At 39.7% G+C, this 21,677-nt stretch overlaps 1 protein-coding gene across 2 annotated transcripts in view; it reads right to left on the reverse strand.

Moving 5' to 3' along the window:
• Positions 1 to 1,627: 1,627 nt before the first annotated feature.
• Spock1 (SPARC (osteonectin), cwcv and kazal like domains proteoglycan 1) overlaps positions 1,628 to 21,677 on the reverse strand; it is a 493,476-nt gene continuing 473,426 nt past the window's right edge. For both annotated transcript variants that reach the window (XM_010614107.2, XM_010614106.2), the window contains 5 exons: positions 17,155 to 17,271; positions 13,089 to 13,310; positions 9,529 to 9,591; positions 3,574 to 3,711; positions 1,628 to 3,033 (listed from right to left, as the gene is read on the reverse strand). In XM_010614107.2, the coding sequence (XP_010612409.1) occupies positions 2,843 to 3,033; positions 3,574 to 3,711; positions 9,529 to 9,591; positions 13,089 to 13,310; positions 17,155 to 17,271 (731 nt within the window). In that variant the 3' untranslated portion in view covers positions 1,628 to 2,842. The remainder of the gene's footprint in view (positions 3,034 to 3,573; positions 3,712 to 9,528; positions 9,592 to 13,088; positions 13,311 to 17,154; positions 17,272 to 21,677) is intronic.

The following is a 21,677-nucleotide window of genomic DNA, read 5'->3' on the forward strand; positions in this document are numbered from 1 at the left end:
ACAAAAGGGCATTCATATGGCAGACAAATACCCATGGTGAAAGAAAATCCTTGGATTTAACTTGGATGCCACACTAACGGTGTTAAGGAAACAGTTACAGGATAAGAAACTATTCACTAATGAATTTCCAAAATTGAGTTAGGATTGGACTCAATTCCTGTCTCAAACAAAGGACTGGATTATTACAAGACTATTTTCTTTCTTTAAAAAAATCAATACCTTATGTATACTTGGTCACTGTAACTAAAGGGCCCCTTCCAAAAACAAGAAAACAAAAATTCTACTTAGAAGGATAAAGTAACTCAAAATTTAAGCCTAAATACTAGCGAAAAGTACTAAAGATCTTTAAAGGCCTAATGGTGTTGTGCCAAAGGGAGGCATGAAAACTTATGTTAATATTGTTCCATTGATTTTAGGTTCCAGTCTTATGAGGACTTTTTGTTTAATATTTTAATGAATCAAAATATCTTCTTGGAAAAATATCTGAAAATGGCATCTCATTACTTTCCTTGGAATTGCCTATTGAGCACTCTTCTCCGTCATTAAGTTAATGCTAAGGATCTTTAAGTGTCATCTTAATTTGACACTTGTCATAAGATAATTAGGCAAATTAAAATCAGTGATTCACTTCGTTCCTAGAAGTTTCTCTAAGTGAAATCAATTTGTCGATTTTAATTTGTTCTCTTGTGCATTTTTTCCAAGAGCAGAGGACATAGTAACAATATTTTCCTTGATGATACAAACTGAGATTTTTTAATATGTCTTCATTTTTATGTTTGCTATTGTAAATTAGCAGCAATTAACAACCGTTTTCTAAATTATTTTTTTCAGAGTTGTATTTGAGTGGGGAAAATATGGAAACTGAGGTGATGAGATTGAAATCCCAATGCAGAGCTTGCCTATGGTCTGCATATAGGGACAGTGTGTGTGTGTGTGTGTGTGTGTGTGTGTGTGTGTGTACATATTGTCTATCAGATCAAAGGAAAAGTGAAACTGGGTATATTCCCTTCCCACCTAAGACCAACTCTAGGTATAATGCCACTTTATCCAGCCTATGCAAGGATTAGAGAATGCTAATTTAAAGTGAGTTACAGCATAGAAATGGTCAGTTTGGTGTGGGGTTTAGTCATCTACCACAGGGATCATGGTTTGGCTGAAGAAAAAAAAAAGATATATATTTTTTTTTTCTTTGCCTAGTTGATGTGGTTATCTTGTGGACTTGGATAAAGCTCATGGGGAAGGCAAGAGAGAGATGTGGCCTTGAGAGCTGGGGTTTGGGTGGTTGACTGGGGCAACTAAAATGGTACAAAACGAACAGGGTAGGAGTTTACAGACCAGTACTAAACTGAATGGGTCCACTGTGAAGACTACTCTTTGGTACTTGTATGAGATAATTCTAAAGAATGTGGAGATGATGACCCAACCAGATTTAGGAAAAGAAATATAGTGGTGAAAAGCTTTCTTCAGCTTATCTCTAGACTTTTGTGTATGTAGAGGGACTGGGGGGCTGGCTCTTAAATCCCAAACCTAGCTTCTATATGCTACTCTGAAGTTCCTTCTAGGCCTCCGTTTTTTTGTTTTTGTTTTTTGTTTGGTTTTGTTGTTTTTTTTGTTTTTTGTTTTTTGCAAAGTATAGGTGAGTTTTTAAAAAATCTACACAGCTTTTATATCCTTATTGTGATTTGTGGGTAAAAAGGAGCCAAAATCAAAACATTGAGAATCCCAACTTGTATTCTAAAGAATACCATGGTACTGTCTTCTCAGAGAACCAGGTGGGTGCACACATGCCTTACAAAAAGCCCTTGAGTAGGTAGGGAAGGGAGGACCCTGTGCAGACAGGGCTGCTGCAGCCTGTGGAGCTTCAAGCTGAAATGAGAGCAATGGCTTGTGAAGCTGCCCAAGCGGGAATCACATGGCTTCTGTGAGAAAAATGATTTAGGCAAACGGAGGCTTATCCAAAGCAAAGAAGCTTCCAGTAACTGCTAATGCATAGAGAAGAAACCTCCTCAGCCTGCAGGCTACAAGTGCCAACTGTTAGTACAAAATGGGACTTTCATACAAATTCCTTATTTCAGATATTGTATTCCAGGTCTGGAAAAGCTGACAAATTTGAAATTATTTTTCAAAATGAATTTTTAATAGATAGCCAGACACTTTTTTTTTTGAAAAATGTATGTTTGAGGCAATGCACACTGTCTCTTTTGTACATATGTACATACTTGGCATGTGCAGAAAGAAGCATCCAAACACTGATTTTTTAAAATAAGTGAATTCCCCAAAGGGACTGAATTAAGGCTGTTATTTATAGGAAGCCAGATATAGTGATATGAAAATTAATTTTTAATAATAAACACCAGGGGTGGTTGGGGCAGGAGGAAAAGGTACAGTGTGGTGTGTTTTCCACAACATCTACAGGACACAAGAAAAGCACTTAGACACTGTAAGGCTGGGAACCATGCTGTAATAACCACCAATGTGGGTAATCGGAAAGGGTCTTTGACGTTTACAAGGGTGGGGGCTCCCTGCACTGTTGGATTCCACATAAATCACATGCTTTTTGCAAAACTCTCACAGGAAGAAGGAGGGTCTATTTAAACCAGCCATTCTCTTGTCCAAAAAATAACAAATAGAAAATAACCCAAAACAACACCCTTTCTCCCACACAACCCTATGCAAAATCAGAAGTACTCTGGGACAAGCAGTTGTCTTCCAAACCTTCAGTTGGGTACAGAGAGCAACAATGGAGAAGAGACGTTGGTGCCTTGGAGTCTTAGATACAAATGTAGGAATAGGAAGTGACTTGCAATTGTGTGCAAAATGTGTGTCCTCTTCCTTGTGGGCACTACCATATGTACCCGACCTCGTCATCTTTGTCATCATCCTCATCCTCGTCATCCTCTGTCACAGACCGAGTGTGCACCTTCAGCTTCCCCTCTTTGCCCTTTGGTCCCAGCTCCTGTTCATCCTCTAGGTCATCCAGGAGGACCACAGAGCCACCACTGCCAAAATCCCCTGAGGTTTCCTGCTCCTCTTCTGGCACAAGAAAAAAAAAAGGCTGAAGGTTAGTTTCTGTTTCTACATCACGGCCTCTGTTGGTGGCTTCCCTTTGCCTGGTTGACTTTCAGGGCAACTTGTGGGGCAAAACCATAGAATTTACTTTCTGAATTTCGGAGCATGCCTGCCCGCCCATCTGGAATCAGTCTCTATGGCAAGGACTACAGACTATTTTGGCATAAACTCTAGAATGCTGGAGTGCTGCAAACTTCTCAGGAGCTTTATAATCCTAAGTGAAAGGTGACAGCAGCTTAAAATGTCCTATACATACAGTAGTTTCCTAACTCTTAAAAAAATCTTATCTAACCCTGTTTGTCATGGTGAGTTCCTGCCACCTGCAGAGTTATCCTGTGCTACGCTATGCCATACATGAGCTCACGTAATTTAGGGTTCCTGCATCTCCACTGTAAACTCACGGTAAAACAGGGCTACCTCTCAATACCTGCCGCGATCCTTACAGAGTGAGGACTAATGCATCTCCAGAGGCAGCGTGTGGCTGATGAAGCAGGCCTTACTCACCACAGCTCACAGCACCCTGTTTCCTGGAGCCAGCCAGCTCGTTCCCATATTTATCCACACACCAGCACTGCCCTGTGCTGCCATGGCACTGAGTAGCTTTGTAATAGCCCTCTTCATTACACCGAGGTATGAAAGCCCCTGGGGGAATAAGAGGTCAACTTTAATGAGAGAAGCACAGAGATACTCAGGGTTAATACTATTCAAGACAGGGAGGAGAGCTCACACATCAGTTTGAATGTTTGCTACAGGGCTGGCAGGAGAGAATGCGGCTAGTTGATTATTACTTCATTAAAATGATAAGGACCTGAATATTTAGGAGCCCAAATGCATTGAACTGGAAGGGGCTCAGTTTTCAAACGGGCTTAATAATAGTTACTATGTGTTAAACATTCATGTATATTTGGGCTGCTGAACTAAAACATGCACATAATCATATAATTTCTGATTGCCCCAAGTCTGAGAGACAGGTAATTGTTAGGTAAAAAAAGCCAAAAACCAGGGCCAGACCAGGACCATAACAAGCCTTTATTATGGGGAGGGGCTGCCAGGTTGTCTCCGAAGAGGAGAGAAAGACACTTTTATAGGAGCGGGGTGGGGTTGAGTAATGTAGTGGTCAGGGATGGGGAAGCTTGTGACACCACTGGGAGGGACTTGTGTCATCACTAGTTAGATTTCCCTTGCCTTAAAATGGCCCTAACAGTAATATTGCTACCTTTAATAAATAGGAGAGTGAGGTACAGGAAAATTAAGTCATCTGGGAGGGCAGGGGTAAGGGGAAAAAATGAGAATCAAGACCTGTCATGTAGAGGTACAAGATCCCAACAATGAATGTAACTGTACTGTATCCCTAAAATATACCAATAAACTCAATTACAGCTGAAAAAAAAATTAAGTCATCTGCCCAAGGCACCTACAAATAAACACCAAGTCTACCTCCCATCATTGACTGAATCCAAAGCAGTGCTTCTCAAACTCTCACCAGAAAGAACTTGTTTTTGTTCAGCTTCCAGTGGTTAACAATTGGCCTAGCCACGTAAAATGACTCTGTGAAATTGCTATAAAAGTTTCTAAATGTATCAATTTCTGACTCACTGCTGAACCCTAACAAGCATTTCATTAACTACAATCCATACATACAGCACTTTTCAAAGCCGTTCACTGTCACTGTTATCTAAGAAAACTGATAATAGCCAAATGCTTTCCCTGCAGCATTCCATTTATTTATCTCAATAACAGCAAGAGGATTGGTGTTTACAGATAAAAAGTGAGAAACTAGAGTTACACTACTCTCAGATTTGTCTCAGGATTCTTTCTATTCCTTCTTTACTAGAATTTTTTTTCCTTTAAACCAAAAATGGGTACTACTAATTCATTCTTAACGGTTGAGAATTTTTTTTATCTTTTATATGCTCTTAATCACTGGTGACAAAATATTAGAAAACTGCTTTCATGAAGTAGACACTTCTTGGTCTCGATACATTGTTACTGGAATATTACTGCTGATGGATTTGTAGGTGTTCTCACAAACATTTTACTAAATGATTCAGTTATTATTTCTATCTTTTTCTAGCCATTTTGTATAAAATAAGAATGATCTTTTACTTGAAGAGTTTGTTCCCCTCTCCATCCTGGGGAAAAAATATTCTGGGCTTGTTACCTGTTTGGGGTTTGAGAGTAGCATTTTGATATTGTAGTTTTTGGTTCTGCCACCTCCCTCACAAGGGCAAGGTCCTGAGTTCATTCCCCAGTATCCCCCAGAAAAATTTTTTTTGTAGTTTTGACCAATTGTGCTGTTTGTGGCCTAAACTTGAAACCTGATAGTATCCATTTCATCTCGTCTTTAAAATACGTGTTCTCATACTTTGGTCCAAGGACTAGCAGCATAATTTGCAAACCCCTTAGAAATGCAAATTTCATATCCCCACTGAAAACACTGAAAAACATTGAGTCAGAAACTTAGGGATTGGGGCCCAATGGTCTCCACTTTGATAAACTTTCCAAACTGATGTCTGAGAACCCTGAACTACACTAGTCCCCTCTTCGTCCCCTCTAGCAGCTTATATCGCACCCATTTAAATTCATGACAGTGTTTGAACCATTTACCTCATAGTGCCATGGGTTTATGTTGTATTAGTTTGTGAAAAAAATCTTTGATATGCTATTGTGTTTTTATTCCATTGTTCTCTGCTTCATCTTAGTCATGTTGGCTTACTGTATATTTTCATTTTTTGAGTTGAAAATCTAGTTAATTCAGTTTTTATCTTTATTTTTCAAAAATGTATTGGAATTTATATATTTTATTAAAGTAAATGCTGCTGAATGTAAATATGTATGACCTGTAAAATATTTTGATAGCAAGCTAGAATTACAATTCCAGACTGTTGGGGGCAATCAGAAAAAAGTGTTAAAAATGTGTTTTGAGTTTATTCAGTAAAAAAAGAAAATGCAGACTAAATAGGATATATAATTTTTAAATGCACAAAAGAAACATATGGAGAAATTTTATATAAAATATATATACTCTACTTATTGTCATAGATTTGATACACAGTGCTTTCATTTCAATTAAATTTTAAATATTTTGTAGTTACTGTACTTCAGATTTGACCAGTATTTAGAAAACCCTAACATATATGGAACTTTGATAATCTCATTTTTTAATTCTATTATTACTGTGTTGTGGTCAGGGAATTTGGTATATGATTATTTGAAATTTGTTGAGTTTTCTTTTGTTGTATAGGTGACACTCTTGTATCATCTTATTTTTTAGGATTTGCATTTGTCAGATATTAACATTGTTATACAAAAGAATAGTTACCATTTAATTTCAGCTTTCTAAAAACTACTTTAGATGAGACTTATTTTAAAAATTATCAGTCCATTGTTTCTATCTCATAACAAACAAATTTGGCCCATTCACATTTATTGTGATTATAGATTGCTTACTCTTACTTCTACCACCATATTTGTTTTTTCTATTTATCATCTTCCCCATTTCTTGCCTTCTGTGGAAAGTTTTGTTCATATGTTTCTTTTGAGCATTGAAAAACTATATATCCTAGTCTGTATTTTCTTTTCTTACTGGATAAACCCAAAACACATTTTTGCCACCTTTTTCTGATTGCCCTCAACAGTCTGGAAATATAATTCTAACTTGCTATCAAAATACTTATAGGTCATACACATTACATTTAGCTGTATGTATTTTTCACAGTTGCAGCTGGATAATTCTGGGATCATTTATCTGGTAAAGTATATCCTTTACTGATATTTTAGTAATCTAAATCTTAGATGGATTGAGAGTACCTCTGCCACCACACTTGAACAATAGCTGGGGGAAGTTTAAAATTCTGAGTTCAGTTTTCTTTTTATTTATATTATTATTATTTTGTACTAGAAATTGAACTCAGGACCTTGCACTTGCCAGGCAGGTACCACGCCACTGAGCTAAATACCTGGCCCTCAATTTTCCCTTTTTAAATTAGTGTTGCTAATAGAAAGTCTGAAGTGAATCTGATTCTTGTTCAACAGTAGGTTTTCCTTACAAAGTATGTGAATATGATTCATTTTTGTTTGCTTCTTAGCTTGACTGGAGTAATAATATCCTGTACATCAGCTTTCTAAAAGTAGAGGCTCTTATCACTGTAGCTTTGTATCCCCTTATTTTTCCCCCATGTCTTTAGAAGGATAGTGTTTCCAAATTCACCTTTTATTTTATGGGATGATACTTGAAAGAAAAATGTGGCACAGGAGGAGAGATTTCTAGAATTTTGAACCAAGATTTATACCCAGATCTACCTGCCAATGCAATCTACTCTCAAATCCTCTACTCACCTGGCTATTCCAAGATCACTAACTTGCCAAGGGTCACATGAGACTGTGCATGGGACAGTGGCCCTGACGACACTGAATACCACATACAGCCCTTAGGAAAGGCTTCATGGTGCACCTCAGATGCTCTGTGATCCTGCCCTCTTACCTAGGCACTCAAGTCCCAGTATATCGTCCCTCATCGCCATTTTCAGGAGGCAGAAGGGAATGAAAAGGGAGATGCTTTCAATAGCCCCAAGGACCAAGAGACAGAGAAATTTGTAAATAGATTCTCAATAAAGTACTACAAAGAAACAGAACTAGTGAGCAGGGAAAATACTGATTTCATCCCTTGAGCTGTGGTTTAAAAACAACAGGATTTAACAGACCAAAAATAAATAAAAATTGGGCTGAGCCTCTGGGCTGGTAAGAAGCACGTGCTGCACTAAATCTGTAATTTAATAAGATTACTGCTTTTCTAAGTAGGTAGTAATTATAACTGATTATAATTTGTTGTTGCCTGTTTTATTATTTATTTGAATCTGAATATCCCTGAATACAGTTATTATATTAAGAGATTTCCCCATGCAGACAATAATTTGTAAGCAAATAAATCGCACTTTTATGAGTTTCCAGAGTAATCTCCATGTGTAGGAAATGTGAAAAGACAAGGTGGATTCTGGTAGGAAAAAGGTAGGCATTTCATTTGTGTGCTGGAGCAAGTGGAAAATGAAACATCTCAGAAGACATACTTTACAAGTGTCAAATTAATTACTAACTGATGAGGCAATTACAAGATACCCATATACCATGGAAACAATTTTTAAAGCAATGTACAAATTCAATAGCATGTAGACCTTAGGTATGTCACTCCCCCCAAAAACGGCATTCCACATGGAGGAATAAGATCAGTCACTGTAAGACCTTGTACTGGAAAAACCTGTGGAGGCTGGATGTAGTCACTTTACCTTCCAGCTAAAATGATCTCTTATTATACAGAAGAACTTAGACCTTGGGAGTTGAAAATCATGATAATTTCCCAGTCTCTTCTGAATTGAATAGGGTATTGTTAGAAGTCAAAAGTATGAGGCAAGTCAGGAAAATAAGTAATTTCAAAAGTAAAAGGAAAGAGTATGCACTTTGAGGTGACCGAAAAATTCAGAAGAGAAACTGTCAGAATTCATAGACTGCCTGCACTTGAGAATCTGCAAGAAAAGTTGCCCATTTCCTTCAAGTAAATAGATAAACTTCTGAAATGGCAGGGTGCTTTAGGGAATGCACCTGCCTCGGAATGCTTAACAAGAATAATTCTGAGTTATTGTGCTGCAGCTGTCAGCTCTTTTCAAAAAAGCAAGGAAAGCAAAGCAGACTCTTTACAGAAAATGAGGTTTGCCAGTGTCTCAGTAATGGCCTGGTCTAAAAGCCACCATTCCCCCGAGTGCTAGAGCAAGGAGGGAATACTCAGACAGGCTGGTGCTTGTCATCTTTACCTTGACACAAATTTGCATGTCAAGGAAACACACCTCACTTGCTTCTGTCCTAATGGAGGAGGAGAGAAGAGCAGCATCTCAACAGCCAGAACACTTTCCTCTAGGGATGAGGTGAAAACCGAGAGGTACCAGAAAGTTCAGACAAGCCTTTCAACACTATCTGATAATTTTTTTCTGAAGGAGGGGAGGTTACCACTTGTCTTCCTCCTTGAATAGGCATCTTGCTCCGAGGACTAGAGAAATGCTCTCAGCTATAGTCTTACACTTCTATAAAGAGAAAGAATATGTGTTCATTCTATTGAATAGCTTTAATAAAAGGAGAAAGCTAGAGTTTATAGAAGTCTACGATCAGTAGAAAGTTAACAATAGAGATGGTTCTGGAATCTAGCCCTTCCTGAATTTGGGTCTAATCTCTGGCCTCTCTTCTTGCTGGTGGGGCATGTGGTAGTTGTTACCTAGATAGCCAATCCTTTGCTTATGTGTGGCTGTCTGTGGCATATTACCAACTGTCTACAAGAGTTTGGCCTGGGCTAAAAGGAGGCTTTTTCTCATGAGACACTGGCCCTAACTGAGTAACCACTGGAGCGCTGAACATTACAAGAGACGTGGATGGTTTCATTAGTCATTTAAATGGATGGCAAGGAATTATACTTACCCAACAGGCTTTTCCCCTTGCTCAGCTTTTGAATTCTGTTCATTTCATTCTGGCAGGGGAGACCTAAAAAATAATTTATGGAAGTCAGTTTCCAGATGGTATGGGATGTAATCTCTAATGACTGACTGCCTGTTTGATATGAGTTGAAGTCAATGACACCCTTGGGAGTGGAGCAGCTCCATATGCTGTTATATGCAACAAAGCAAATTCAGGCAATTACTGTTACTAATTTAAAAATAACCACATACCACAAATACTTAAAGTAGTATTTTGGGTTTACTTGCATTGTATGGGAATTTTCCTTCCTCTCATTGTCTTAAGCAGACACCAGGTTCTATTAGGTGACTTGCAACAGACATCCTCCTTTCCATCAGGCAGAAGTGTCCATCTAAGGATTCTATAAACTGGAAACTGGGGGCAAGGGTTATGTATTCTGAACCCACAGACAAAGTAGCCAGAGGCGGCAACTATTCGATTTATTTTAAGTCTTTGTAGCGGGAGAGAAAGAGGATTAGAACTATCCTAAGAACGTTAAACACATGAAGACACAGAAGAGCTCTGGAGACACTGACACAATGCAGATTGCAATTAAAAGAATGGTTTTTATCTACATTTTATTACCACCTCACTGAACACTGTGGTAAGTCTCTTTACCCCTCTCAGCCATAGCCCTCACCCTCAGTTACAAGATGTAAATTGTATGAACCAGCAAAAAATAGCTACAGGGAGCCATATGGCTAAAAACTGGGGTGTGTGGAAGAACATGGCACTCTTGCCTCCTTAGAAAAGAACTTGTGTCCATTCTAAACACAATGAAAAGTGTCTTCACTAATTCTTTGGAGGTTGACTATGACATGCCTTTGCAGGTCTGGGTCTCTGGGAGGTTCTGCTATTTGCTCATGGTCATCCTGATGTTGGCAATGTGTCCTTTGCTCTCAGTTCTGACAACTGGCTCATACTGCCTCCTTCTATAGGCCCTATATGTATATATGAAGAAAGTAAGTACCTATTACCCTGTGGATTTCACTATGCCACCTGGTCTTGCTGCTTGTTCTATTAGAGAAACTAGTTATATAATGCATTTGTTCAGCATGTCCCGGTAAAGAATCTTGGATTCCAAGACCAGTGGCAGAAAGGGCAACCCCTACTGAGGGTCGCCCATAGCAAGGTGCCCAGCTCCATGGCTTGATTAAAGCTGTGTCACCTCACCGGGGTGTTGCACTAGAGATGCATCATTAAAATTCAGGCTCTGTGCTTTTAAGAAACCCAGTAAAAATCACACAATTTTAGATGAATTCAAACCTAAAGCTATCATTAAGCTTAATGCTGCATCACTGCAAGTGTTTATAAAGAAAACCCAAAACATAGGTATTATTTAGCATCAATTCATAGTTACTATATGATGTAATTAGAAAACAGAAAGAAATGATATATAAAAAAAGAAAAAGTAAAACTATTTGCAGATGATGACTGCATACCTGAAAACCCAAGTAAACCAACCAGAAGAGCTTATGAACAAGAAGAAAATTTAGTAAGGCAGTGGAAAACAAAATTAATATTGAAACAACCACTAGAGAGGAAATATAATGGAAAACAGTACATTTCCAGTGGTACCAATAACAAACAAGGAAAATGCAATCTTGGTGAGAACAAAACTTAAAAATGTAACACTACTGGTTGACAGAAAAATACTATTCTAAGATAAAATAATTCAGTGCTATATAGCTAGCAGGAACTTATTTTTAATTTTAAAAAATGAAAAATGAATTAAAGTTCAGAGGAAGAAACATGGAGTAATGGCAAGAAAGAACGGGCCTAGCAGATACTAAGGCATGCTATATAGCCACTGTGATTTAAATAGTATGGAAATAGTCTACAAATACTAAGACGAATAGGACAGAGTATTTGGGAATATGTGTAAGATGTGTGGGTGTACACAGGGGTGTGCATTTGCGGTTACAGATGGTATTTCAAATTGACAGGAGGAAGATAAACTTATCAATAAATGACAGAAGGACAATTGGATAACCATTTCCAGGGCTGAGGAAAGGGGCTGAAACCTTTCTTGATTGTGTATATACACAAAAAATAACCTACAGTGATATAAAATTTAAATAAACAATAAAAATCAGATACTGAAGAAAATTACTTTACTACCTAAACCAAGAAATACCTTTCTAAGCTCAATATAAGCTTTATAGCTTCAAATAAGCCAAAACATTAAAAAATGAAGACATCAGTTTGCTTAAAATTTAAAATATCTCCCTAGTAACAGATGTACAAAGTTTAAAGAAGGAAAAATATTTGTGATACCTATGACTAGGGAAAGTCTGATTTCCTTAATGCAGAATTTCCTACTATAAAAACACCAGAGTCCAATAAGAAAAAAACATACAAAGAATGTACACATTTCAAAGAAATCTAAGTGTGTCAAAGATAAGTAAAAATGTTCAACCTACATAAGAGAAATAAAGTCTCTGAGGCAATGATTGTGAAGTTTCATATTGCCATGGAAAAATACGTGTTCTCAGATAATTTTGGTGAGAGTGAAAACTAGTACAACTTCTTCAGAGGGCAAATTGGGGATAATGCTCAGATTTAAAGATGCATGTGCTTTCTGACTGGTTATTCTGTTTCTAAGACTATCTTATAATGCTATAAATGTACTTACACATGTACTTACTGTTCACTTCCTGTCCTTTTTTAGTGCTGACATTTTTGTATGTCTGCATTATCTATGCACATGTGCAAAATTTAAATGCTATTAGTAGCCATCTTCCTCTTTCTTATGGGTGAGGGTACCAGTCTAGCCTTCACCTGGTTACTTGACCCATGCAAGACCAAATTATTTTTGTGTACTGGGATTGGATTTCAAGTGCAAATCAGTTTCTGCTGGTGCCTTGCACTGTGGACTGTCACTCTTCAGCGCAACTCCCAGGAAGCTGAGACAGATGACTATAGTCTGTAGCCATCAGACCCATGGTGCCCAGGCCACTGGACTCCTGAGAATCTTCCTGTTCCTAGTCTGAATATCTCTGTAGGATGACTCTCCTGTCTGACATTGGTTTAGAGGAGGTTCTTTGCTATCTTTTCATATATTCCTCCAAATAGTATCTCTTGGTTAACTGGAATTTATATCAAGAATAGACAAGTGGCGACAAGTGGCTTTCTCTAAGGGAAACAAGGAAAGATTGTGTGACAATGGGAATTATTATACTTACATTTGTACAGTATTTTTCACAATGAGAATCTCAAAATGAGTTATACAGGGAAGGTTTCTGTATACCCACTTCCTAGATGAAAATACTGAGCTACTATTTGGTTGGGAGATTTTTTCCAAAGGAAAGAACAACTTAGTTTTCTAACATACCCTCTCAAAGGCAAAGGTGTATTAGGACAAATGAACCTGTGTGCCTACCATTAAATGAGTTGAATTCTTTATTCTTTAGCCATGTTTTTTGTGCGCTGATGACTTTTGCCACCTTGTTTTGTACTAAGTCGGCCTCCCAGGCAAAGCACGCCTATGCTGGGCTCTGGATCCCATCTCGTTCTGGCCTTACCTCCAGGTTTCTGAAAGCAATAGCACCACTCATTGTTAGAGAGCTTGCCATCCTTGAAGGAGTCACAAGAGTTGAAGAGAGGCTTGATGCAGGGCTCATATTTATCCAGGTAAATTGCATTGATCTCTGAGTGGTCCAGTAGGAGGTCGTAGTTCATGTCCAACTTGTTGAACATCCAGCCCAGGGAGTCCTTGCAGATGGGCAGGATGCTGGTGTCAAACCCTGTGGGGGAAAAAGTACATCTCAGCCACCACCACTCTGGACTTTGCCACGCTGCCACGCACCAGCTTCCTGACCCAAGAAGACACCCCTTCCCCTATTGCCTTGCCTGGATCAGTGGCATTCCAGAGTATTTTCCTGTTTATTAAGCATATTAAAATGCATAAAACAGAAGGGAGTGCTTGAGGAAAATTTGTTCTGAAGGGAACAAATCCCTAGTGCTCACATTTCTGTGATGTGAATAAGGTCTCATTGACTAAACTTGCTTAAAAGGAAAAAATACAGCATGGTGAATAAGAGATGTAAGTTATCCTGAGAACTATGCTTTTATACTTAGGGGGAAAATAAAAACAAAAGCAAAAAAAACCCACAATAGGATGCATAAAAGACACCACTGAAGTAAAAGCATGCAGCATAATCCAGAAGTACTGTTTATATCCCAGAGGACTGTTCAATCCAAACAGTGTGAACATTAATGGCAAAACAAGCCAGGTACTGCTTCTGTCCCCATCCTTCTTCTCTGTAATCCCCTGAAGAGATACATGAGATGGAATCCAAATGAACTGAGACAGTAATTTCTCTCGTATTTCCCCATGGGAGGGGAAATCATTTTTTTAAAGAGTTATTTCATTCCAAAATAGAAACTATGTATTTCAGTAATAACACTTATCTCTACACCAGAGATAGTGAGATCACAGTGCAAACCCAGAGAAGGCATGCCCCAAATCAAAAGCTCACCTTTTTTTTTCAGAGTCAACAGCATGGTATAATCTTGGGTGACTCTGTAAACCAGATTTCTAAGACTGATTTTCCTGGCCTACTAATGATAGAAGTTAACTCCTGTGTTGCTACAACTAAAGCATCCTTCTAAGGGGTTTATTTTTAATTATCTCATTAAATCCTTGCAGCAGTCCTACCAAATGGTACCATATCATGTCTACTTTATAGATCTGACAATAAAGCTTAGAGCTTGAGTCACTTGTTCAAGGTCACACAACTATAGATCTGGGATTCAAACCCAGAGAGCCCAGTTCTGAGTCTGTGCTCTCGGTGCCACTTCTCACAAGGGTCCTTCTACCTCAGTGGATCTTCCCATGCTGACGACATGGAGTTGGCTGTGCATCTGTGTCAAGGGAAGGCAATAGAGAGAGAAAGAGAAATACAGGAATGGCCCTGGGCAGTACTGATGGGGTTGATGGCCCACTCCAGTAGATCCTTTGTACAACCTAGCCATTAGGGTTCTGTGTTTGCTGCCAGAATCCCTGTGTAATCAGCAATAACTAAGAGACAGCAAGGTGTGCCCACCTGCCTGAAGTAGTACTTTTACCTAGAAAGGACTTCACTGTTCAGAGGCAACTCAGTGAACTCAGCACCTCCTCCACTGAGCTCTCAATAGAACCCTGTGCTTTCATCATTGCCGATGCTGTTAGTAAGACTAAGTTTCCTGCAAACAGACTTCTTTGTGTACTGCAGTAGCCTCAGCCAGGACAGCCACGTAGTATCAGTGAATATATTTGTTGGGAGACGTTTTCTAGTTAAAATTTCCTAAGATATTTGAATTTTAAAATTTATTCATCTTGATACTTTAGCACACATCTCTTAAAAAGTCCCCCATATTCTAAGGGGTTCTGGGATATAACGTGGCTCTTTCTTTGAATGTCATAACTGTCCACAGTCTCTGTGCTGAGCTTTGGGAGCTACTGAAGGACAGTTTATTCTGACAGTACATTCCTGTATACTTGGGTATAGACTATATAATTTGAATCAATTTTATATGACACTAACACTTTCGTATATTACAAAAAGGAGTTTACTGCTATCATAACCACAAAGAAGTGCCGAGCTAGTTGGACAGCAGTCATAAGGTTGAGAGCACTGTGCCTCCATTCAAAAGGTTCCAGAACAGGGTGTCTGACTGCCAGGGCAGAGGGATTAGGCGGCCTTCAGTATGCAAGGCTGAGTGTGGTTTCAGCTCTTCCTTTCAGAACTCTAGACTAAAGAAATTGTCTTTACTCTTTTGGCCTTGTGGACTCACTAAGCATCATTCCTTCTATTGCCTTCTCTCCGGTTGCTTTAGGACATCAAACCAAAAGCCTCTTTAGGGACTCAATTTGCTCCTGGCCAAACAAGCCATTTGCAGGCTCCCCAGATGTCTGCAGGAAGAGCCTCAGGGGACTGCAGGCTGCAAGGAGCTGCTCCCCTTCCGTCAATCTGCCCTCTTTTGAAAGGCTATTCAGAAAACTCAAAGGCCAGTCTGCTCCTTGAGGAGCCATACGAAAAGTTTCTAGACCCTCTGTGAATTAATTGTCCACAAACTCCCAAGGAATCTCTGGCAAGAATGGAAAACAAAGAAACTATCTTGCTCCACCTTTCCAACAGACACCATCACTAAGAACACTTTAAATAATCACTATTGTTTGCACACCTCCCTCCACTTCAGTATTTGCTTTCATTTTTAAAAATTTATTTTAATTTTTATCACTACGTCTTTGCAGTACATATAATTATATTCATCATGCAGACTTGGTATAGGCACATAACACACTTTAATTCTCCCTATCCCTTTCTCCCCATTTTTTAAAAGATCGAAGCAATTAAAATAATTGTCCCCTATATCAGTATTCTCCACTGGTATCTCTCAATAGCTAGGAGCAGCAAATAGCAACCAAAGAGTAGAGACTTTCGTTTTCTTTTGTTTTTATCTCACTGTGTCGTCCAGGCTGGCCTCAAGCTATCTTCCTGCCTCAGCTTCCCCAATAGCTGGGATTATAAGAATATACCACTGTACCTGGTTAGAGATCATGTTTATACTGGTCATACTGAATTCTGATGTTGATGATGCAATTTCTGATAACTCCTTGCAGAAACTCCAAACACAGTGTGGCATCAGGAATAGTGCAAAACACTTTGCTTTAAACAATGAGGTTTTATATTTCAGCCACATAACATGAAATTGCTACAATGAAGAGTTTGTGGCAAAACTACATGTATTTAAGTGATTGTGAGGATTAGTAATTGGTTCTCGGCATATTGGCTACAAGGTGGAAAAGCCCATTGCTAAGCATCTTTGATGAATGCCTGGAGAGTCCCCATCAAAGTGCAAGTGCAAGACCCACTCCAAGCCTTCTCACCAGCTGCTGATAAGAGAGAACTCTGCTCACTCCAGAGCTGAGTGGTACCTGTACCTCTCAGAGGTGGCTCCATGTGGGGAAGTGGTCAGGACTTGCTAGGGAAGACAAGATGCAGTCTAGATAGTATGCACAAAGATACTCCATCAAAGATGTTTGCTGCAGTGTTTTTAATATCACTATACCTTAGCAACAACATAAATGATCCCTAAAAGTAGATCTACTCACGTAGTTATATACACACACTAGGATTCTATGTAGATATTGCAAAGCAGAATACTGCTCAACCACAGGAGAGTATAGTTACAGGATAAATAAGATTATAAAACAGTAAAATGTGACCCAAATTTTATAATCATAGATGAATGCAAATGTATTTTCATCTATGATGAAGAAAATTCCTCAAAGTATATACCATAGCGTGCTTAGAGTTGTTAAAATGATGGAATTTCATAGTTTTCTATAAATTTAATATATTTTCTAAAATGTAAATATTAAACATATTTTGGTAATCAGTTACAAAAATATGTTGTAATTTTCCTTGATTCTGAAGCATCATCCCCTCTGCCATATGTTAATATATTTTTAAATTGGAACATATTTTAATGTAGTGTTTCTTTTTTAACCTCCAAATGCTATTACTAAATCAATACTGTCTACTAATTCAAGAAATGCGATATTTATAGTGAAATACATTAGCAAAAATAGAGTAGTCTTACTGCCTTGGGCTGTGTCAGAGCTGGTGGGTTTGATGACCCTGTTTGCATCCTCATGAAGAGCTCCAAACCAGTCTTTCAGCCGGGAAGCAAGGTTCCTCAACTCCTTGTCTGTGCAGGCTGGAGAAAAGCAAACAGGACACAGGTGAATCCCTGGGCTTTGTACGCTGAATGTATGAAGTTATTGGCAAAGTCATTCAAAGCAAATCTCCCTGGCCAACCATGGTACAACTTATTGGAAGGTGACCAATTCTCCAACTTCCTAGAAAGGAGGATGGGGAGGACTGAAGACAGACAGACAATAGAGACTCATAATTTCAAACTACATGGGGGGCCAGGAGGTCAGTGCCTCAGAGTGGGCAAAGACAAAGATACTCTTAGCCATTATTTACTGGGCACACACAATAATTGGAGGGAGCATCGGATGACTTATGCTGAGGAGGATCTTAGGTCATGAGGATCTCAACTTGTGACTGGAGGCAAACCAGAGTTATGTTGCTAAATGCCATAGCCAGCTCTCAGGCAAAGTAACATGGGGCCTTAGATAGCTATAGCCAGACTATAATTATGAAATTATTTTTCCTGAATTATGAGATGATTGGCTCCTGCCAATAATTGAAAGTGCTTCTAAGGATGCCACCATCAAGAACAGGGTGGAACAGAAAGAATCTAGATTCCCAAGATAAGCAGTGCCACTGATAGTGGAACCTGGACTGCCTCCCAACTGTTAAAGCAAGCTGCACAGGTCACACAGTTGTACTAACATGGGTCCCTTTTGCTAACCACATAAGATTTGCTGCTGCAGTTTTGCTAGAGAAAATTACATTTTCCATTATACTCATGCCAAGAGATTTAACCCCCATGGATAGCCACTGCTGTTAGAGAGAGGCTGCCCAGGACACCAAAAGATCCCAGGACCAGTAGACTCCCGGTTTTGTTGTTTGGATTTTTGGATTTGGCCTGTTCCATCATCAGACTTCCTAGGGACTCATTCTGATTTTCCACCATTAACAGAGGAATGCCTTCTCCATGGGAGTTTTTTTTTTTTTCTCAGTCCATCCATTACTATCTGGTTCATTGAAGAGGGTATAGAAGAGTAGTTGAGGCAGATGTATTCTCCTGAGGATGAGAAATTTAGATTCATGGGTGGGCAGGCAGGTGAGGAGGTGAATGAACAATCTGACAGTCTTCTGGAAGGCTAGGTAAGACTTAAGAGGAGAGATCCCAAAGGAGGGAAAAGGAGGCAGAGAAAAGAGCTGACTTCCCAGACAGTGGGATACTATTAAGACACAGAAAAACCAACAGTACCCTTTGTGACCTGAGCAAACTGTAGAGAGCATATGTCAATGTGAAGAATGTAGAAAGCAATGTCAAGCTGTTCCCAATGTAGAATACAATGTCAGTGTGTTCCCAAGAGTAGAGAGTGAAGAAAAGGATATCTGATCCAACAGATTCAATGTGCGAAACCTGATGTGTAACCCCCAAGAGTGAAGGGTGATAGCTAATCAAACAGATTCTATGAGAGACATCCTTTAATGCCTGTGACACCCTACAACACCTTATGATGTATGTAACCCCACAATATGTGTGAAGTGATAAACCAAACCAGTGCCACATACCCCAAGCTAGAATAATATAGAAGAGACAGCGCAGAAGACCAACTCATCCCACTCGGACATCCAAGACAGCCCGACACTCTGCCAGACAAGACATTGGACACCTGCCTGGAGTGCACCCCCAGATCAATGCGGAGGCAACCAGAAATTGAACACCGCAATCATCAGGAAAGGAGAAACAAGTCACGCTTCTCGGACTTGTGCAGGTACAGGGAGTGGCAACTGGCAGGTATGAATTAACATGTTTGATGTGTGACATATATATAAAACATATAAAAATGTAGTTGGCAAATACTACTGTCTCAACCTCCAGTTAGTGCACCCTCCTATTAGCGACACAAGCAGAGAGAGAAGAGACAAAACTCCCAAAGAATAACAAAGGTATAAGGAAATGAATAACACAAAGGTCGCTTTTTCCCAAATTCTAAAGCTACAGAGACAAATGGCTAAGAAGTTGAGCAATGCGCTGCTAGGATGCAAAGCCAAGTTCTGAATGTCTCCTGGAGCTGAGGGGATAAAGCTGTGGATTCAAGCCCACCAGGGCACTCAGACAAGGGAGGGCACAGTGGCAATGATGGAGAAGTCCACAAACTCCAATCCAGCTGCCACACAGCACAAGCCCTGATAGAACCGAAGCAATCCAGCCGTATCTGTTTGCCTCACAGAGGCCAGGGTCAGTGGTCTCTAGGAGAAGAGTACAACACAGATATTCTCCTTGTTTTTATTATCCACTATCTGCATGTCCATCAAGCCTATCCTTCTTTGGTCTGGTGCTCAGTGGAAGACCCAGCTTTCTAAACCCCAGGCAGGAGAGATCGCACTCCATCCTCTGACGTACAGGAGAGGTGACCAGGCCCATGCTGAACTGTGCAACTTGAGTGCTGCTGTATCTAACTGTTGCCTTAATTAGAGCTAGGATCCAGACTTTGAACTCTACAAAGCTCAGAGTGAATGTGTGGCCAGTGTTTATACCCAATATGTTAATGACCTCAAGACACTGCATTGCTTTTAACCACCAAGATATGACAGTTTTTAAATAGTCACCAGGAAGTGGCACTGAAAAATGTCTTGATTGGCAGCAGATGTAACAAGTATGGAGTCACACTATTTGGAATGAATCTTAGCTTTAGCCAATCACTGGATGGGTGACCACACAGCAGTCATTAATCTCTTGGTCCCTTAACTCCTCACCTGTGAACTCAGGATAATGGCATCATTAAGCAACCACAATTCAGACAAAGTGTGCAAAGTTCTTAGCAAAGTACACAGTAATTACTCAGGGATGCACCCACTATGGTTTCTATTATGACAATTACTCTTCTTAAATTGAGCACTTACAAGTAACCTTAGTGCAAGCATCACAGAATTCAGAAAATCAGTAAGACAAATGCACCCAAGCAGCCCTGGCTTTGTCTGCCTACCTAAGAAAAAGCTGAAGATGGTTACTTGTGGAAAAGGTGAAGATGGACCTAATGAGTTGCCATGAGCCAAATATAAATCAGATTCAGTTCCTCAATTGCATGTCCCATTACACATGCTGAGTAGCCACATTTGCCCAGTTGCTTGCACACTGGAGAGCACAGATAGAGATTATTTCCATCACAGCAGAATGCTGCACTGCATACGCTTCGGTGAAGAGAATTTCCAACTTTCTGGAGAGTGACCATTGCATCCTGATATACAAATCTGTGCCTCTCCTTGCCTTCAGCATTTTAAGATGGGTGACGATGATGATAAGTCCCTGCCAGCCTAGATCTATCATTCCGTGCTAAGCTAAGTTCACAAATACTAGGGGAAGGAGCTGTTGCTCAAGACAGAGATTCCTTATACTGCCCCAATACTAAATCTTATCCCAGAAATAAACTCACTAACACACTTGCCCCAAGTCTCGGGCTCTAGGGTATTGAACCTGCACTTTTCTGACACTCCCCTGCTCTAAACAAGAAAGCAAATGGTGTAACTTTCTGAAGGGAATAACATGTAGGCTCTATAGACGATCTCACATTTGAAAAATTAATTTCATCTGTTTTTTCTCTATTGATATGCACACCATCTATTCTAAATATTCTCTGAGCAGAGAAAACTGCCAGGTCAACTTGCAAAGGAAATCACACACCACAAGATAAATTAGTCGTGTTTAACTAAACCCAGACAGATGTGCAGGTAATTTGTATCTTCACAGGACTGTTGAAGTTCCCACAGGCTTCTCAAAGTTCACAGGCAGTGGATGTCTGGTGGAATCAGGCACTGGAATCTTAAAAGAGTGAATCTCTCACTCAAGGACGAGTCTACAAGCAGGGAGCCACTGGCATTAGTAGAGATCAGAAAACAGAAATGGAGATAGGAGGTGCTCTGTTATAGACCCTATTCACTCAGCATGTCCTCATCCAAGTGGTCCTTGGAAAGAGAGTCTGGCACAGTTGGCCTGGAGATTGATATATTCCAGAGGAAAAAAATAACAAAAGATAACAGCCTGTAGAGAGCTATTTTTTTCACATGTGACACCACATCCAGAGCCCACAGGCTGGTTGTGGGGAAAACTGCTTGCATTTTAAGGTATCAGTCTCCAGCCCAGATATAGGAACTAAGCTGGATTCTAATTTTCAGAAATGAGGGGCCCAAAAGGTACTTCCAACATACTTAGTTTCTTCCTAGGGAAATTAAGGTTGGGGGGAAAGAAACTGTAAAACCATAAGCACCTGCCATTCTTGCCCTCTGCCCCACAATGGGCCCATTCTTGCCATTTCTAGAGAGGATTCCTGCTGGCCTCACCATTCCTCCTGGTGAGAGGAATGGGTGTCAGTCTTCATGGGAAAGATGGTGCAGTCCTGGGGAACACTTGGTTAAATCATGCAGACTAAGACCTGATCCATTTTACCTCTACATAGCCTTACTGGGTAGATGAGAACG

This window comes from Fukomys damarensis, unplaced genomic scaffold (genome assembly GCF_012274545.1).
Source record: "Fukomys damarensis isolate Sample0158 unplaced genomic scaffold, DMR_v1.0_HiC HiC_scaffold_9, whole genome shotgun sequence".
NCBI classification, from domain to species: domain Eukaryota; kingdom Metazoa; phylum Chordata; class Mammalia; order Rodentia; family Bathyergidae; genus Fukomys; species Fukomys damarensis.